The sequence below is a fragment of the Rhipicephalus sanguineus genome, chromosome 3, assembly GCF_013339695.2.
Source record: "Rhipicephalus sanguineus isolate Rsan-2018 chromosome 3, BIME_Rsan_1.4, whole genome shotgun sequence".
Lineage (NCBI taxonomy): Eukaryota > Metazoa > Arthropoda > Arachnida > Ixodida > Ixodidae > Rhipicephalus > Rhipicephalus sanguineus.
The window spans coordinates 129,534,832-129,554,985 of record NC_051178.1 but is presented as its reverse complement, the minus strand read 5'-3'; the positions used below and the strand labels follow the sequence as shown (position 1 = coordinate 129,554,985).

Genomic DNA, 20,154 nt, shown 5'->3' with positions numbered 1-20,154 from the left:
AGTATCTTGTATCGTATCGCGATACAATTTCAAAATATCTTTGCCCAGCCCTGCCACACACACACACACACACACCACACTCCATGGGCTTCACATTATCAGTAATAAGAGAACTTTCAGCAACCATCAAAAAGTTGTCATTCGAGATGCCAGAGAAAAATAACTCTATCTGACCAAGCACTCAGGCGCATGACGCAGAAAATCAGTTCAGTATCATTAAGAAGCTTTATTCTCCTCAAATTTATTTTTTTATAGGTGAAGTCTTGAAGATGTTCCAAGTAGCGCGATATGCAGGTATTTTCTCTCTTGTAACGTTCTCAAATTAAACACAGGCTAAATATATTTGACTTCTTGAACTCACGTCACCCAAGTCGACTAGAAGCCATTTTGTAATCTCTGCCATCGTGTGACCGTGCACAACCTAGCTTCCCTGCGTTTCAGCAAACGAAGCGCCGCACATTGGTGCCTTCTTTACGCGGAGTCAGTAAGGAAGCCCCTCTCGTCTAATCTCCGCGTTCATACGACAAACTTGTGTTCCCGCATTTCCGCTGAGAAGATGCTGAATGTTGTTGCTTACCTCACGAAGCAGAGTCACGGAAAAAAGCACCCCTCTGAAGCCAATAGGTGGTATTGCTGTAGTTCAGTCATTGCATTCGCTTCGTCCGGGTAAAGCAGTTGCCACAAAAAAGCCATACACGGCTTGCACGTCAGCTCCAACGTGTGAATCCTCAGTTTTTTTGAGAAATAAAGCGAACTGAGGGGCAATATCAGAAGAAAAGCGGTATCTATCGCAATCATAGGTCGGCAAAAAAAGTGGACCTCACTCAGACTCACTCAAATAATGTATTTTCTGCTTAGCTAGGGCTCACTCGGACTTAGACTCACCAAAGTTTTCCTCAGCCGGACTCACTCGGACTCGAACTCACCAAATTTTTTTCTTAACCGGACTCACTCGGACTCAGACTCACCAAAATATCACTCAGCCGGACTCGCTCAGACTCAGACACACGCAGGCCCGTAGCCAGAAATTTTTTTCGGGGGGGGGGGGGGGGGGGAGGGGAGGCCCACTTGCTGAAAGCCTTGACTATTTGAGAAAAACGCCTATTTTCATGATTTATTTTCGATAAAACACCATGTGTGTTCAAAATTTCAGGCGGGGGGGGGGGGGGGGGGGGCGTGCCCCCTGGGCGCGCCCTTGGCTACGGGCCTGGACTCACGGCTCGATCTGAGTCTCAGTGAGTCGACTCATGAGTCCGTTAGCGTAAAATTAACTTTTTTGATCATGGTGTCAACGCTTTTTAACACCAGTTTCTCACACAATTGGTGCTCTACGATATGCCTTTTGATCTGGTTCCTTCAAATACGGGTTATCAGTGGTTTGAATCCAGTAAGGACATTTTTATGTAATACGCGACTCACACGAAATATTTTTATCAAGAACTTCGCGTGAAAGACATTGTGGGAGGAGATCATGGCACCTGCCCCCACCCTCCTCCCCGCCCCACCTTAACTCACGCTTCTGATCAATAAATATTGAGGTGGCGCATGAACGCTAGTGCGTTGAGACATGTGTGAATAGACTCGAGTATAAACGTAAGCCGATATAAGGCTGATAGTAATGCTGAAGATGAGTAGATATGACGATAGGACGGCAGTAAAAGGTGGAGCTCACTCAGAGTCACTGAACAAATATATTTTGCGTTTAGGGCTTACTCGGACTCAGACTCACCAACATTTTTCTCAACCGGACTCACTCGGACTCAGACTCACGGTGCAATCTGAGCCTGAGTGAGTCGACTCATGAGTAAGTTTGCCGACCTATGATTGCAATAGTTGCGACCGCAGCTCTCATACCAGGTGTGTGTGCAATATTGTATCCTACACTATAAACGGGCATGCCACGGGAGCAGGAGGCGATGAAATCTTGCGAAGACCACGACGTATAAAATTCGTCCCAGCCAAAGTGACAACTGAAAATTTTGCAAAACAAAATCAAGTAGCAAAGTGGTGAGCTGGGTCACTTTGCACATATTTACTGTTGAGAATCAAGAGGTAAAACGCCACGCATACAACTAAGATGGCAGGATCAGGCTGATACTAGCAACTAAACCTCAGTGTAGAAAAAGACGTAAGACATCCAATCTTTAGCCGTCGTAAGAGTTTGTTGTTAAACAACCCCTTCGACAATGAAGAGGTGAGCGTGGTAAAGAGCAAAAGAGTACGTATCACAATCATGCACAGCAAAGATTCACGAGCTACACATATAGTGCTTACTCCTGCTTCAGGAAGTTTGATTAAGCTTGCTCGAAGCTTGCACGCCTTTTAAATATCCTGTCTCCGGATTTCAACCGCACACGCGGAGACCGACGTGCGAAGCGTTTTCGCGAATCTACCTTTGTTTTGGTAAAGTTGAAGCAACGTTCGCAAAAATCTCGAACGAGCCCAAGTGCCTAAACATCTCGAAAAATTAAGGAGAGTTAACAGATGTAAAAGCTATGAGCTGCATCAACGATATACCTATCTTGCATGTGTATTTCTGGCCCATCCTCTTTTCCTGAAAGCCCTGTTAGTCCATGCAAGCACAACGCACTTGCACATAATGGGAAACATCGTTTGAGGATGGCTGAAATGAACCCCCATATCTTTCACTCGACGTTTTAACACGAAATCGTTTTATGCCAGCGTTCACCAAAGATTGGTGCACATCGTTTCCGTCACACAATTGGCGTCAATGAAATGACATGCGAGTAGCTCAAAAGAAAATTGAGAAGAAAACTTACGCTAAGTTTCCAAGCCTCGGAATCGAAGCTCCGATTCCGCGACCTTCGAGCAAAGCAGCGGGACGCGCTGACCACTGCGCCAAAAACGCAACCAGGTTCCCAAGTGCGAACACATAATATACGCTTCCCACTTTAACCGCTTTACTTTAACAGCTATGGCACCGCCCTCTAGGAGCGGAGCAGGCCAGCACTACGCCGAAGCGTTGCGGGAGTGACTCTGCACAGGGCCAATCATCACTCCGTTCTACCAGCGAGACACACGCGAGCGGGAAGCACAGCGCTTTCACGCGTTTGAGGCACACACTACGAACTGTGCCTCTCGCATTGGTGAATAGGAGCGGGTCGCAAAAACACGGTGGAGTCGAACCAAAATGCTCGGCGGAGATGTGGAAGTGTGTGTGTCAACATGGGTGCATACACGTCGAAGATGCCAGCAGCAATACACACTGTGTAAACTGTATTTACACAGCTGCGACTACGTCTATGGCGATCCGTTTCACTCATTATTAGGCTGATGATAATGAATACGTACAGAACAGTGTTGAAGAAAAGGGTTAAATCATCAAGCGCTTCAGCGGTGAAATCAGGCTCGTAGGGTTTAACAGCGCCTGCTTGAGATTGCTCCTTAGAGGAAGAGAACACGATAACTTACGAAAGACTAAAATAACGTATGAAGACGAAGTAATACACACAGAGAAAGGTAAAAACCCCAGGCCTGCGCGGAACACGCAGCACAGTCACAGCGTAAGCTGGACGAGCGGCCTTATTAGAGCCTACTGTAAGCCTTCTTGGGTTCCTACTTTTTTTTTTCGTTTTTTTTTTCGAAGCAAGTTCAAGCACTGGCGTGGTTCTGTGGTAGAATACTTAACTGCAACGTAGAATTACCAGGGTTTGATTGCGGCTTGAACCTTGTCTTTTCTCTCTCCCTCTCTCATTGTGCGTGATAGCTACTATGGACACCGGCGACGGCAGCAGATACCGCGGACAGTATCGCCACCGATATCGGCTGTTGTTGTGAGCTCACAACAGCTTTCTCTGTAACACTACGAAACACAAAACTAAAACTCAGGTTTTTTTTTTTTTTCAAGTGTATACGTGGGAGGCTACGATCAGATGCAACATCGTCACGTTTCTTTAGCTGAGCTGACGCTGGAGTCAGCCATATATGAGTTAAGTGCGTCGGGTCGACCCTTTCTCGTGTTATCTTTGCATTCGTGTGACTTTTCCAGTTCATCTGATAAGAACGGGAACCCTTGTAGACGAGCGTTTCCAAAGCGAATCCAGTGTTCGGGTGTTGGAGAACGCATTTGAAGACAGAGCATCATGAAAAGAAATTTGTTTATTGCCGTAGCTATACTTGTGGCCTTTATATCAAGTAAGGATGACAACCTCTCGTGAGTTGTATGGATTGAAGCTTAATAGAAGTTTCGTTAAGTGTGGTGAACCAGACGTTTCTGCATTATTGCTTGCTCTCGAAAGTTAGACCGTAAGTTAGTAATAGCTAACTTTGGCCGCAAGTCTGTTCTTTGATATACACGCAGAATCCCTCCGTTCAGCTTACACCTTCTCCCCATATCAGCATATCAGCACGGTGAACAGCGCGACTCATTTTTTGGGGGGGAAACAGTCAATGTCCGAATGATGAATTATGTGAACGTGTGTTAAATAATAAGTGTCGTTCATTCCTCACCACAGCTGTAGCTCCGGAATGCCAGCGAAGAGATTATGGCCGAGGTAGCTACGTGTGTGTGTGCAACGTAACGTACTGCGACTACATCGGTGATATCGGACCCTTGCAGAATGGATCAGCAGTGGCGTTTGAAAGTACTAAAGATGGCCTCAGGTTTGCCAAAACCGCCATACCTCTTGGGAGGGCACCGGACGACGGTCAGTTTCACTTCACTTCACAATCTTAGACAATATCCGTATATATCGTTTCGGGATGATTCCTTTTCTTCTCGAAAGGAGATACGTTCTGAAAGAAACGTCCGTTTCCGTGTTTTTTCTTTTACGTTGTTTGATGTTCACCAAGTAAACCCTGTGAATTCGAAGCAGTATATTGTATACTTGTGTGCTTAAAAAGCAGCGCTGCAAAGTTGAAGCAAACACAAGGATGAAAAGTGCCCAAAGGAAGCGTACTATGTAGCTGTGTTGTCTGCAGAACGTTATGTTTTGAGAATTAAGATAGATGTCATTGTGTATGTAAGTCAATGACAGAGCAATTTTCTAAGTTCTTGTTCGACAAACGAAAAAAAGCCTTCACCGTTGATAAGATTATTTCTATTCGAAGAAACACCTCATGAACCTGCATGAGGAAAAGGCATATGGGCCCCTTTGATGCATAATTGCTCCCCAGGTAACAGCAACGAAACCCTCCTGATTGTGATCGACTCTTCAAAAGAATACCAAGAAGTTTTTGGGTTCGGAGGTGCCTTCACCGATGCCGCCGGAATAAACGTGAAATCTCTTCCGGCCAACATGCAAGACGATATCCTCAAGTCCTACTACGCAAAAGAAGGTAACGCGTACGAAAACCATACTACAGTTTCGATGTAAGCGGGGTTGTATGAGTGCTCTGTATTCGCAAACGTGAGTAAATATGCATGGTAGCGTTACTTTAGGCAGATTGTTAAATGTTATCTTCTACCATGCCAAATCTGTTAACTTTGTTTCACGAATGGTTCTTTACACAGCAATGAAACCTGCATCATTCGAAATTTAAGTGAAGTCACACAGTGGTGTTCCCACTGGTTGACTTGTTGTCAAAATGTAAATTACGATGTACATATGCCTCAGTATTGTATTCAAAGTTTTGTTTCTATTCTGATGCTCGTAGCCCATTGAATATTTCGTCAATGTTAGGCACGGCCATTTGCCGCTTGTCTCCAGTCTGCAGTATCACTGACGACCACAACTGAACATTCATCGATATTGAATTAACAGAACGCTTAAATAAACCATATCGCATAGTCCTTCTGGTGAATTTCCTAACATAGCTGTGCAGTAATTACTGGGAACGAGAGTAACTAAGTAAATGGCTGAACGCCTTTAGAATCATATTCGTTAAATTAAAGGGTTAATGCTCTTGAAGGCGCGTGTTTGCTGCACTGATGATTTTCAGGTGAGTTTGTTGTTTTAATGCATGGAACAAATCTAGTGCATTTTACAGGTATAATAAAGTGATCTTACATTTAAGACGATCGGTACACCTTTTAAAATATCTAGCTCAAGGTTACCTGCCTGTCTGAAAGTTACAATGGTTCGTATTGGACGACATCAATTGCCCTTGGCATCAGCACCTTTTTATCGGCGGTACAAATCCGACCATCAAATAGGCCCCCTAAATTGGGCGAAAGAGGCAAAGAAAGTCATTCACTCTCATAAAACCTGTTTTCCTATACAGGAATTGGGTACACCATAGGCAGGATTCCGTTGGCCAGCTGCGACTTTTCTACACGCAAATACACGTACGATGACTCTCCCGGCGACTTCGAGCTTACCAACTTCACGCTCGCTCAGGAAGATTTCGACCTCAAGGTACGAAGTTATCTCAAAACAAATAAGACTATATCAATCTGACAAATTAAAAGCCTCACTGGTTTATAGTTTCATAAATATGTCGCAAATAATCCCTACATTTTATTTTCAATATGATTGTGAAATTTGTATGGGGCATACACGACATCGCAGCTCCTACGCACAGCTTTTAGCGTGAAAGAGAAGCTTCTGACATTCAGAAGTGGCATTTTAAAACAAGGAAAAGGAGAGTGCACCATCTTTGCATACCAAGAAACTCGCCGAATGTTGGAGAAACGAAACGTTTCAGCTTTAGCAGCCCTGTGAAGTTTGTGAATGAAACCCTCGGTCACTTGTTTCCCAGATCCCGTACATCAAAAAGGCCCTGTCTCTGTCAAGCGAGCCCGCGTGGTTCTTCGGAAGCTCCTGGAGCAGCCCCGCTTGGATGAAGACCAATAACGCGCTTGAAGGGCGAGGGTTCCTAATCGGCGAACCGGGCGGACCCTACTACAAGGCTTGGGCAAAGTATTACGTCAGGTATACCGTGTCCGCAATGACTTGAAAGAGCATCGTTCGGACAAACAGAACTTTTTTAGAAATTTTAAACGCAGCCACTCTACGCTTAGCGAGATCAGAAAATCTGAAACTCGTGTTGACACTAATAAGCTTCCTGTAATAGAAAAACCCTGAATAATAATAGAGGCATAGCAGAGCAGACATGTGGATCTAATCAAGACTTTTATCCTTCTACATTGCACATGTGGAAAAGTGCAAAAAAAAGGATGAGAGAGTAAATGAGCGTGAGGTACATGGCAAGGAGCACATTTGAGTGTTGTAGACATAAGTACGCTTGTATACAGATGTCGCACGTGTACATTTCCTTAGCTTACACAGGCTGGGAAGTGCATGTCAGGGCATTAGTAACGTAAAATTCAAACCAAGTGTGCTGGCGCAACTGCACAGAACGACATTAATAGTCATTGATAATGTGGACACGATAGGAGTTGCACACGCTCTTAATCGACGAAGTCTAAAACAATATATGCTATAGTTATAAAGTACTCTTCCCGACCCTAACATTGATCATTCAGTATACTGCGTATCTCAGTTCTTGTGCAATCATCAATGACATATTATTCCAGATTTCTGCAGGACTACGAACGGCTCGGAATTCCCATCTGGGGTTTGACGACTCAGAACGAACCAACAACCGGTTTTGTGCCTGGCTTCCGATGGCAGACACTGGGCTTCACGGTCAACAACCAGAGAGACTTCGTCAAGCTAGACCTCGGACCTGCTCTAGCCGAAGCTGGTTACGGCGTCGACAAGCTGCAGCTCATGATTCTCGACGATAATCGCATCGTCCTTCCCCACTGGACAGACGTGGTTTGTGTAATTGTTGGGATTTAATGTCATAACACTACGATATGATTATGAGAGACGCCATAGTGGAGGGGTCCGGAAATTTCGACCACATCGGGGTTCTTTGATGTGCGCCTAAATCTAAGGACACGGGGCTCAAGCATTTCGGCTCCATCGAAATGCGGTCGCCGCGGCCGGGATTCGATCTCGCGGCTTTCGGGTCAGCAGTCAAGCACCACAACCACCGCGGCGGGTGTGGTATAGAACAGGGCAGGCGTGTTTCCATACCGGACATAACAGTGCAGACGTCCGCGTTGCTTTCGTAAGAACGACAAGCACTTCGTAAAAAAAGCAACGTTTCGTAAATTCGACGGCTGCTTTTATGCGCAGCAATAGAACCGTTTTTGGAAATGTGAGCCGTTATTCCTGCGATAAAATCCGAAATATGGACAAGACTAAGTTTTGCGGACAAGATAAGCGATTGAAATCGGTTACCGTTAATGATTTACAGGAGGCACATTTTTCAGAAAATTATAGAAATGCTTTAAAAGAGGGAGACAGTAAAATTGGAGAAAGGTAGGGAGGTCAAAAAGAATTGTAGCATCCTGTTTGCTACCCTACACTAAGGGGAGAGGAAAGAGAGAGAGAAATAAACGTTTATTTTCGAAACAGTGCTAGGAAAAGAAAAATGGAAAGAAAAGCAGAAAAAAGAAAGGTGCAGGGGGTGGGGAGCGGTGGAATACTACAGCCTATTCAATAGGCTTATGCAAAATTCGCTGAAGTAAGCTGCGCTACTGGCACCACAGGCTCGCATTTTTTTACGCTGTTACTTAGCGATCCAAGCCATTGAAAGGCAATGGTGCTGTGTTATACATAAGTGAGATCATTGGCGCATATCGCCCTCAAACACCGTGAGCGGCAGCTTGAATGTTTATTTCTGCAAATTGATCCGACTAGTTCTAACATATTGTGTAGATTTTACATTTTTGCGGACACAAATTAAGGAGCAACAATGCCAGTCTGTGTATGTATACTGTCGCTTACTTTCAAGAGGTTACTCCTCGCTATATGGTCCATATTTTTCAGTTGATAGAGAAAACGCCCGCAATAATGTCCATGCTAGTTTCATTTAAAAATTAATCATGGAAGCCCCAAGAAACCTTCTGAAGCACTGATAGCCCAATTGTACTAACGGTTACACTACGTTGATCTGCACTTTCCTCTTATTCGACCCTTCCGAGGTGGTGTTCAAGTTTGACAGTTAAACATGTTGAGATAAATTAAGCATTTGCAATATAAATCAACAACGGTACGCAGGTGTTGGGCGACCCTGAAGCGGCCAAGTACGTCGGTGGAGTTGCTGTTCATTGGTACATGGACAGTTTCATCGGCCCTTGGGTGCTGGACAAAGTGCACGAGAGTTTCCCGGACAAATTTATCCTTGGCACCGAAGCGTGCACTGGTGCCGCAATAAAACCAGAAGACAAGGTGAAGCTTGGCAGCTGGGAACGTGCTGAGTTGTACGCCAGAGACATCCTCGAGGTCAGTTCTGGCTGCACAAATCTCATATGCGTGGGTGACTTAAAGAGAAAGAAGAAAGAAAAGGCGATAGCGAGTCTTTTAAATTAAAATAGTGATCATTGGTTAAGGCACAGATATTTCATTGTCGCGAAAAAAAATGTGTAAACAGAAACATATGGGCATATTAAAAAGGCAGCCCATGAGATTTAGTTATAGCATTATACATAAATTATTTCATAAGCATGAAGAGTTAGAAAGGAGCGGTGCAAGGGTGCTTCAGCAGTTTTTAAATACAAATTGAATTCTGCGGCTCCATGTGCTAAAACCCTGACGTGATGCATGCCGTTGTGGGACACTCCGGATTCATTTTGACCACTTGGGGTTGTTTAATGAGCCCCTAAATTGAAGAACACGGGCGTCTTTGCGCTTCGCCTTCATCGAAACGCGGCCACTGTGACCAGGAATAGAATGCGCGTCCTTGCGCTCGCATCGCCCATTGGAGAGCCGAATTCAAAGAGATATTCAGAAGTGACAACTGTCTGTAATTGTCAGAGCCGTTCGCGAGGCTGTGTGCACTTTTTAGCGGTGGCTTTGGGAGGCTTTTCTTTTTCGTTCTTTAATGCCTGAAATTGATTATTCTGAAGGGCTTGCTGTCGTAGGCTACAGTGAGTGACAGAGATGAAAATTTGAATATCGAGAACTCTTGTTACTTAACTGTAGTATATTCTCAAATAACATCTCCCTTTAGCAACTCTCTATTCTCTTCAAAAGGGGCTAACAGTGCTGGTTCGTGGCGGGCCCTGTTGGCCAATTCAACTGAAGTTGAAGTTCACCTTCATCTGAAATTCAAGGATAGAGTAAATATTTAGAAAGCTGTAGTAAAGAGACAGGGGGGGGGGGGGGGGGGTAGAGGGTGTGATGAAGAAAAGGCAAGGAAATTTACTAGGCTCTGTTCGGTTTGCAACCCTAAATGTGGGGAGTGTAATGGGGTGGCAAAATGTGAGAGAGAGAAAGAGATAACGATGCTGTGATTATCGTCCTACGTATATCTCATTTTGAGTGAATACGCTTGACGAAGTCTATTTTGCTATCAACCAACAGGATTTCAACCATTGGGTTAGCGGATGGACCGACTGGAATCTTGCCCTTGACACAGAAGGTGGTCCCAATTGGGCAAACAATTTCGTTGACTCACCTATCATAGTGAATGCATCCGCTCAAGAGTTCTATAAACAGCCAATGTACTACGCGTTGGGCCACTTCAGGTACGTCTGTTTGTTTATTTGAAGAGCCAAACAAACAAATTCACCCTAGTTGTCAGTGTTTCGATTAATGAATAAGTGAATGATAGTTTGATACTTTATCTCGGGCTCAAATACAAATGCCAGTGCTCGACTTATACAGCGGATTGTCGCAACAAGGCGTTTAACACGAATCTGTCATGTCATTTCTTGTCTTCGCAGCAAAGCCCTTCCGAGGGGCAGCGTTAGGATTCACTCCCAACTGGAGCAACCAAGTTTTCAGGTAGCGATGAACACGACGGCTACAAAGCTGGAATATGCGGCGTTCAAAACACCTGATTCGGCATTGGTTGTGATTGTCCTGAATAGGTATGACACTACTTCCGCATCATTATTCCACGTGCTAGTTGCACGTCATTTATTCTTTGAATTGCTGGTGTAGATCGCTTTGCGATTAGTATGCACTGAAAATGACAGTGAGTGTGCAACATACAGTGATTGATGTTGATGCTCTGGCAAGATCAGTTGAAACAATTGATTTTTCACACTGTGCCGAGTATTTCGAAGTTCATTATACATGGCTCAACACGAAACGTCTTTAACACATAGGCGGATAGTAGTACCGAGTGCCTACGTAAAGTTCAGGTTGAGACGTAGTCTATTCCCCCTAAGCCGTACAGAATTTGTCATTTTGGGCAGTCCATTTGTCGCAGCCAAACATGCCTATCAGTTTGTTAGACGTTTCGCGCATGCGCAAGAACCTAGTCCATTTCTTGTTTAACAAATATGAGTGCAAGACTAGTGAGTTTCAGGCAGGGTCGCTTTATTGATGCAGCTCCGCTACAACAACCGATCTAGATGCTGAAATGGCACCAGCCACAGCGTTTAGACGGAACCCACGTACGGGTTCCGAAACATGGGGCCCATTTGAAATCTGTGGCTAGGGCCATTTCAGCTTCTAGAATTCGTTCACTCAGACAGACATATCCCTGTCAATAATCGATCTGTGTGAATCTTTCGTGGTCCGCCGAACGTATCGGAGTCCCAGGCTTTTACGACATGAATTATGTTGGTAGTCATCGTAATTTTTATGATTATGATAATCCAAACTTCGTTGCACGAAAAAACTTACTAGAAGGAACTGTGCTGCTCGAATAGCTCGGCTAGCTTGTGAATGGTCGTTAGTAGATTGATTTGGCTGACCTTCCAGCTTGTACCTCCAGACATCCGCGTTGACTCAGCCCTGGATTTCACCTACCTTAAAATTGCCCTAACATTCGATGGAATCCTACTAATCTAAAGGAAAAAAGCGTCTGCCCTCAATGAAACGCATGTTTCATTGAGGGCAGACGCGTATTCATAGCAAATCGTTACATGCGTTACGCAATAATTCTCGTTAAAGATGAGCTGACAGTGAATTAATTATGCATGTCGAAAAGCTGTTTGAAGCCGAAATGATGAAGGTTAGGCCTCAGCTCACCTCGTAATGTTTGCACAAAACAATAGAGCAACGTTGTCACGAAGATTTGACTGATTATCGTTACGTTCCTTTTTTTTCAGACACAATGACGAGTTCACACTAAAGATCAAGGATGCGTGCGGCACTGGCAGCGTCCAAAAGGTTATCAAGGAGCGGTCGATAACAACGTTCATATGGCAGCCATAAAATTAGATCTTTCGCTATCCAGTCACCTGTGTTGCTCCTCTTCATTTCGTTTACCATAGCGTGCAATCGTCTCCTAGGGCATGTAATTGCACTGCCATAGCGTGCGGTGGATTTTCTACAGCTTCTCCAGTTTACGCATCTCCCATTAAACATCTCGATCGAGCATCTTCAAGGCTTTGAGTGGGATCTGAAACCTAGAAAGAAGTTTCCTAAAGCCAGTCAAGTAAAAACTCGAATAAGGTTCAGCGAGACACTCACTTATCGGAAAATGACATGGCCTCCCTGCGGTTCAGCATTTTGCCATCAAGTCCTTCCGTACTATCGCAGTTAAATTCTAGACCTCAGCCACCCGCGGCTGCCGATCACCTGACCAAAGTGGCGTTCAGAGATGCCACGTAGCGTAGGCTACTGAGAAAGTCTTAGTCTCGATAGGCCACCCTGGAAAATGATATTCACAACGCTGACGTGATATGATATTCAGACGTTGACGTTGATGGTGTACGTATTTCGGCGCTTATCGACACCGGAGCGCACATTTCTGTAATGAGCGAAAACCTTCGCCGCCGCCTGCATAAAGTACTCACGCCTGCCGCTTCCCGCACACTCCGCGTCGTTGATGGAGGAACTCCTGCCGTTCAAGGGATGTGCATTACCCCTATTTTTATTGCCGGTCATCCTACATCAGTTCAATTTGCGGCCATTGAGCAGAGTCCCCACGACCTAATCACTGGCTTGGATTCTCTTCGCTTGGAGTCATTCCGGATGGTACCTCGACCAAATGTCACGGAGGCGAGATGTTGGTTTAATAGATATTTACACCAGTGGATCCGCAGCCAAAACAATATGGCTGATGAGCCCCACGCGCAAGCGCTTCACGTTTACTAGTCGTCTTTATCGGAGAGCCCATGTCGCGCCGTAACAATAACATAATTGTAGGGGTTTAACGTCCCAAAACCACGGTGCAGGATCCGATTATGAGGGACGCCGTAGTGGAGGGCTCCGGAAATTTCGACCACCTGGGGTTCTTTAACGTGCACCTAAATCTAAGTACACGGGCCTCAAGCATATTAGTCTCTATCGCAAATGCGGCCGCCGTGACCTGGATCCCTTCCCGCGACCTCCCGGTCAGCAGTCGAAGCGCAACGCCTGATAGCTTGATGAATCATAGATATGTAAAGTTTGTTACATAGGTCCGCCGTGGTAGTGTAGCGATTACGGTGCACGGCTGCTGACCCGAAGATCGCCGGTTCTTATTTGGCATCATCCCTGAGTTAGATGAAGAGCGTTTTCTCGTGGAAATAAAAAATAGCGTAAGCCAAGGGTGATATTAAAGCTTGTAAGGCCACGCGCTCACGAGTTGCAACTTGCAAGTCATACTGAGCGCGACTGTACATGCCATATACATGGCATACACATGTTGCGGCTTGCTTTCTGCGCACTGTCTTGCAGAAACATTGTTTGTGCGAGAGTATCAAAAAGTACGTTGAATATCTTTATTTTTGAGTTTTCAACGTCGAATTACTTTATATATCTGAATACTTTTAGCCATAAGCATAATCTTTCGTATTATATGACGACGCTCTCCAGCGCACTTATGACCTTATTCTGTGCAAAAACAGGATAAGATAGCTTCATGTCGCGTCAGTGCCTGAAAAGCCTAAGAAACACATGCCATGATTTAAATCAATCATCGTTCTAGCTGTTTTTCTTGTCGCGTAGTTTCCAGGTTCGTTCAGGAATACGAGAGACAAGGAATTCCCATGTGGGGTCTGACGAATCAGAACGAGCCAATGTCGTGGACTTAGTGAAAAACTTCTTTGGCGATACTTCGGGCCATACAAGGTTCTTCGACGTCTAGGCGCTCTAGACTACGAGGTCATCCCGGACGGCGTGACAATATGATTATGAAACACGCCGTAGTGGACGGCTCCGGAGATCTAATCCATCTGGAGTTATTTAACGTGCAGTGACATCGCACTTTTACAGTGTAGTGTAATCGCCATTATCCATTGCGAGCTTGCCGATGTATTGGCCTACAGGTGCTGGGTGACCCTGAGTCAGCGAAGTGCATCAGCGGACTTGCTCTACATTGGTACAGGAACCGGGAGACAGGAACTTGGGTCTTGGACAGTGTGCATAATGACTACCCCGGAAAGTTTATTCTGCCTTCCAAGGCCTGCATGGGTTAAAATGCTAAGCACGGACGCAAGGTCAATGGTGCTCCAGGCAGTTTCTAATTTGGAGCAATTTTTGGAGCAAGAAAGAGTCTGTATTGGAGCAAATTTGGAGCAGGAGGAGCCGCTGTTTGGAGCAGGTTTGGAGCAGGCAAAACGGAATTTAGGATCACTATTGGAGCAGAACATGTCTATATTTTCGGTGAATATTTTTATTAGTGTGCATACAGGAAATGCTGCTGCAATGTAGACAAGGAGACAAGTTCAACAGCCAGAGAGCAGCCATTAATCACATTCTTAGCACGAAAGAGTGTCACATTCTGGCTTCACGACGCTGCACAAGATGTGTGTTGAAGTGAAGCAACAGTGACAAGGCAAGCATGGCGCATACGGTTTTTGCGAATGGCGGGTATCATAAGGTCATTTCGAAAAGAAAAAAAAATGTCCTAACCAGAAAACCAAGTCTAACAATTAAATAAATAAGGCTAAATCGCTGCAAATGAAAACATACTGTTTGAAATTGCCTGCGTAGATAGTGCATTCAATAATCGCCAGAACTCACTAGGGATGATGCTCCGTCGTACTCAATAATTATTAGAAGCGTGAGCACAGAATGACATTCTCCTTTCACTTTTAAGGACTTTGGGCTGAGCACTTACTTCCGGTTCTCCAAAAACTTCCTGTTCTAAAAAATAAAACTGGTACAAAGTAAACTTATACGAAGGGGCGGGGTCAGTGATAATTCGAAGCATGAAGGTGGGTGGGACGCTCTTCTTCAAGGCAGCCATAGGCGTGCGCAGCGTTCCCCATCAGGGGGAGCAAAGTTTCATCGCAGCGCCCCCCCCCCCCCACCCTACTAAGTCAATGTATGGGGCAGATTTTGCGCGCCCACCCCCCCCCTTAGGTGACTAGAAAGGTCAATGTACGGGGAAGATTTTGCGCCCCCTCCCTCTTAGGTGATTGGCGGGGGGGGGGGGGGAGGCAGCCCCCCCCCTGTGCGCACGCCTATAAAGGCAGCTATCGAAACGTTGGCTTCAGCGATGTCGCATAAAGGCAGCTTGTCGAAACGTTGGCTTCAGCGACACCCCGTATTTGCGATTTTAAATGCGAAGCATTTCTTAGCGAACCTCTGGCACTTTAAGCGTTTCTATCTACGTATCTATCTATCTATCTATCTATCTATCTATCTATCTATCTATCTATCTAGCCGCCTACGTCTGGGTGCTCTCATGATCGCCTCCTTAACATGGTGTAGACCAAGATTTGCATGGCAGGGTAAGAGGATTTGACAAATATGATTGCCAGGTCATGACATGAATAACCTTAAAATCCTGTCGCGTACGTCGTCAAACCCTTTCCACTAGACACGTGTGGCACATATCCGTTTACTACGGGCCGCGGTGTACGGGTATGCGCCACAGGTGACTGACAGTTTATATCTATCTACCTAGGAACGGCGAGAACAGACGATGGTAATTTAAATGCTAGAGCGTTAAGGAAAACCAACATCGGCAGCGTTGACTCAACCCAATGGAAAGAATGAAAATTAGGATCTCGGCAGGAATCGAACCCAAGCATTCTGCGTGGCAATCAGGTATTTTGCCACAGAACCACGCCAGGTCTATAAACTGGTTTGGAAAAACAGCCTACGCAGGCGTAATATCGGTGCAACGTCCATTGTGGTTGTGGTGCTGGCTATCTAATTTTAGAAGAAAGCAATAAATACTACACGATACTCCTACGATGTGTACTTCTACAATACAGGCGTCATATCAGATTAACGTCTGTAGTTCCAGTGTTGGCTCCGCTTTTATAGCAGTCGAATAAACACGTTTGTATTCCTATGATTCAGCAAGCTATATTGAAGCATTGCTCGATCCCGGATGAATATATTAACGAAAGTTACATATAATATCCACATCACCGCACCGTAAAGTGCATTTCGTCCACCGGAACGACGCAGTGTCCTCTTCATTTCTTACGAGGCTGGGCGATGGCCTCATGCTGACCGAGGATGATGCCAGATTGATTGACAGCCGCTTTGTAGACTAGGCTACGTAGGCCACATACGCCCAGGTAGTCTACGAATACGACAAACACCATCCACTGAGGTTGGTCTACGTAGCACTATCCAGGCCTACCAGCCTCGACGGCCTATACCTCACCAACGCGAAGGGTGGCTACAGGTTCCGACATGTCGCCGGCTCTGTCAACAGAGAATTTGTCGACGAAATGACTGAGGCATCCACGAATTCCAACAGCTCTAGTATACCACATACTTCACTACACATGGACCCCTCGTCACCACGATCACGACCGGATCCTATAACAAGTCATGACCAGCTGCTGGTGCTCACTGATCACGGTAATGATGCCCTTGTTCAAGAACTGTCAATAATCTCTTGCACACATGCACACGGGTTCGTGAAACGTGCGTGCGTTCTCGGGGCACGTATAAGCACTACATATCAGCTTACCGCTTCTGGTGTTGGTAATACCCACGTTGCCATTGGAAGCGTTACCCAACCTTAAACAACTGGTTATATAACACATACGCGGCTCTTCAACATATACATGTGTGCGTATCAAATTTATACAAATCTTTAGCGTCATTTTGTAACGTGTCGCTCAGTAAAAAGTTACGCCACAGCCACCTACCCCCCGCATGCTTCGCATAACATCGACTCCCACGGTACGTGGGATCTGCCGAATTTTTTTTAACTTAATATGCTGTCAAGGTACGATTGGTGGGTGCGAGTCCCCACGCTACGCACACGGATGGCGAGTAACTATGACGTCCAGATAACAGAGCAGATGACAATGCACAACCGACTGTTTAGTGGGAGCAGTGCCACCGGTTTTTTTTTTTTAGGGGGGGGGAGAGAATCCCCCCCCCCCCTCCCCCACGATAACCACCCCTTAGATCCGCCGTTGACGGGGGTACTGAGACTGGGTCCGGGAAGGACGTTTTATAGCATTGTGATTGTTAATAAGCGTTCATAAAAGACGAATACAAAGAAAACGATGACGTAACAGGCGCTCTTACGTGTACATTGTGTTTGTCATCGTCTTTTCCGAGTGCTGCGTAACAAGCATCGTGTCACACGTGGTATCAAGTGGGCATATCACGTGGTATTTTTTTTATTTCGCGGGAAAGTTAGAGACTGTAATCGATAGAAAGTTAGAGACTGTCTAATCCGACGTTTTGCAAACCGATCTACACCTTTCTGATCGTAATTTTTTGCCCAGCTTCGTTGCTTTAGAAGTTGGTTAATTTATCTTGTCTAGTTGAACAATTAAGCAGAATACAAAAAATAGTGTGACTTACTTCATACAATAGTGAGCTGTGAGCATTTGGTGGCGTCGTCATAAAGTGCGTCGGCATATTTTTAAACTCTGGCTAAAGTTAGCTGGGGCACCGAGCATAAATTGAGAAGGTATGTCAAGCCTAGACCTCTTTTATACTGTGTGTTTGGGCAACGCAACTATGCTGTGTATTCTCGACATCGAGCCCAGACCATTATTTTTTATTCAATCTTCTGCCCTCAGCGAACCTCAACCATCGGGCTACCGGCTGGACGGACTGGAACCTCGTTTTAAACACCCGCGGCGGTCCCAACGGGGCTAGAAATTTCGTCGACTCACCCATTATCGTGAACGCCACCGCTCAAGAGTTCTACAAACAGCCAACGTACTATGCAATTTCAGGTACGCGCATGTTTTTTCATGAAGACTAAAATCGATTGTACATTTGCGTTTATACTAGCAAATATTGTTCTTGGAAAGGATTAGCGATACAAGCGTTTAATTTACGGCACAACATGGCGGAGACTGCGTATAAACAGCGCTTCTCTTTCTCCGCAGCAAAATTGTTCCGCCAGACAGCGTGAGGATTGACTCTCGCCTAATGCGGGCTGGTCTCGCCGACCTTGCAACGAAGCTAGAGTACGTAATAGAGTGAACTAGGGCGTGTTGGTTAAGCATAATGAACCACACAGCGCGAGTAAACAACGGGGACACAGGCTGATCCCCTGTATATATGTGAAATGTTGCTTCAATAAATTTTGTTGTAAGTCAGCGCTGTGTGTGTTCCCTTCCTGTGTCCCCGTTGTTTACTCGCGCTGTGTGGTTCATTAGAGTACGTAGCCTTCTTAACTCCATCACAAGCAATCGTTGAGATTGTTCTCAACAAGTGAGTATGATCATGCTTACATGCATTACTTTTTGTCTTGCAAAAATATCCACGCTTGCAACCCATACACGTTAGTTACGGGTTAAAGTCTTTAAGCTATTTCTGCAGTACTGCTCCAAGCGTCATAGGCGCTGTGTGTTAAGTCAGTGGTCTGGGTGCTTGTCCGATACTTACACTTCGTAGAATCGTCGCCGGCTTAGCCCCTGATTCGTTCATTTTTTTTTTTTTGGGTGCAAGCAAACTGGCCATGCGTTGTGAAAGATATCTCGCGGCGCTAGACAAAGAACTATCTTTGAATATTGGAATGTAGCAGCCCCTGCCATGATTATTCTCAATATGTCGGCCCCATGCAGCGTCCACTTTTCCTCATTGCTATGCTGCAACAATAATTTGTGTTACCTCTCAAATATTACCGCCTATTTTTGTTTTCAGGAGATACAACAAATGCACACTGAATATGAGAGACACGTATGGCTCCGCCCAAGCTCAAAAGATCATCAACACGCACTCAATAACAACCTTCACATTGCAGCTATTTGGCGTAAAGCTACAGCCTCCGATACCCGTTGAAAGCTGTTCCATGTGGTCCGGCAAAGGGCGGCATGCCTTCCGGATAGCTTTCGCGGTTATTAATTGTGCCGTCATGTGTATGGTGTCTACTTTCTGAATTTTTTTTTAAGTTTTGTTATTTTCTCTTCCTAAATGTATGTATTAAGTGAACGAATAAATGAATAAATAGTGAAATTGGACACACTATTGCATTGCAGACTTTGTGAAAGTGTAACACAACGCGACAACTTATTTGATTTAAAAGAAAAGCCACCATTATGACTGTGAAAAAAGAAAAAAAAACATCGCACTTGCTGCTAACGTGTACAGCAGACCTGGTTTTACAGAGATATACTTTCACAATTTACTGCACAAAATAAAATCTGAAAGTAAAGTTGTCGTTTTGGTAATCAAAAAAACTCCTCAATACGTTTTTTATACGCTTGCATGGTGCATGCCCATCGCAGAAACATACCAGTGCGGTCAAATCAGTACAAAGCACAGAAAACGATACACATATCGATTTTCAGGATGTAATTTTACGCCACCAGATTCAACGGTCGCTATGAACGTCCTACACTTGTGGCTAGGAACACCTTCTTGCTCAGGCTGGCATCACTTTCCTTCTACAGAAACTTTATGACAAGAGTCAAGACTGAATGTAGGTCAACTGCGCCGATAACATCAACGCTGCCATCGGAAAAGGAACAGATGGCATCAGCAGGGAGGCATGGGTACTGTCAGTGTATCGTAAGAGGTAATCGACGGACGAGCAAGTATTAATGTACACATCCGCCAAATGGAAGAAAAATCCACATCAACTTGCGCGTGTCTGTTTGGTCATGCAATTTAGACAACATTGTGCTCAAAGCGCAGTGACGCGGCATAAAAAATAGTGCTTCAACGTTTACAGTGGCTGTGCCTCTCTGTTGATGTGAGAGAAAGAATGGCCATCAAAACAGACAGGTAGTGAAAACGACAAATAACGACAGCAATAACAAAAGGCAGTATTAATGACTGAGGCGTGCGGTCCGTTTGATTAATTTCAAGGCACCAAAACTGCGTCGAAAAATAACGTACCATGCCATGTTGTTTGGGAGCGACGCACAGAAACATCGTAAAGAACATTTGTGTGGCGACCGCATTTATATTA

At 45.1% G+C, this 20,154-nt stretch overlaps 1 protein-coding gene across 1 annotated transcript; it reads left to right on the top strand.

The window, feature by feature from the left end:
• Nucleotides 1-267: 267 nt before the first annotated feature.
• Nucleotides 268-12,086, top strand: LOC119387127 (lysosomal acid glucosylceramidase-like). Its single transcript, XM_037654435.2, has 10 exons — nt 268-294; nt 4,476-4,667; nt 5,137-5,298; nt 6,184-6,317; nt 6,661-6,833; nt 7,439-7,682; nt 8,976-9,200; nt 10,281-10,444; nt 10,643-10,789; nt 11,981-12,086. The coding sequence occupies exons 1-10, from the start codon at nt 270-272 to the stop codon at nt 12,084-12,086; spliced, it is 1,572 nt and encodes a 523-aa protein (XP_037510363.1). The 5' UTR covers nt 268-269.
• Nucleotides 12,087-20,154: the final 8,068 nt, after the last annotated feature.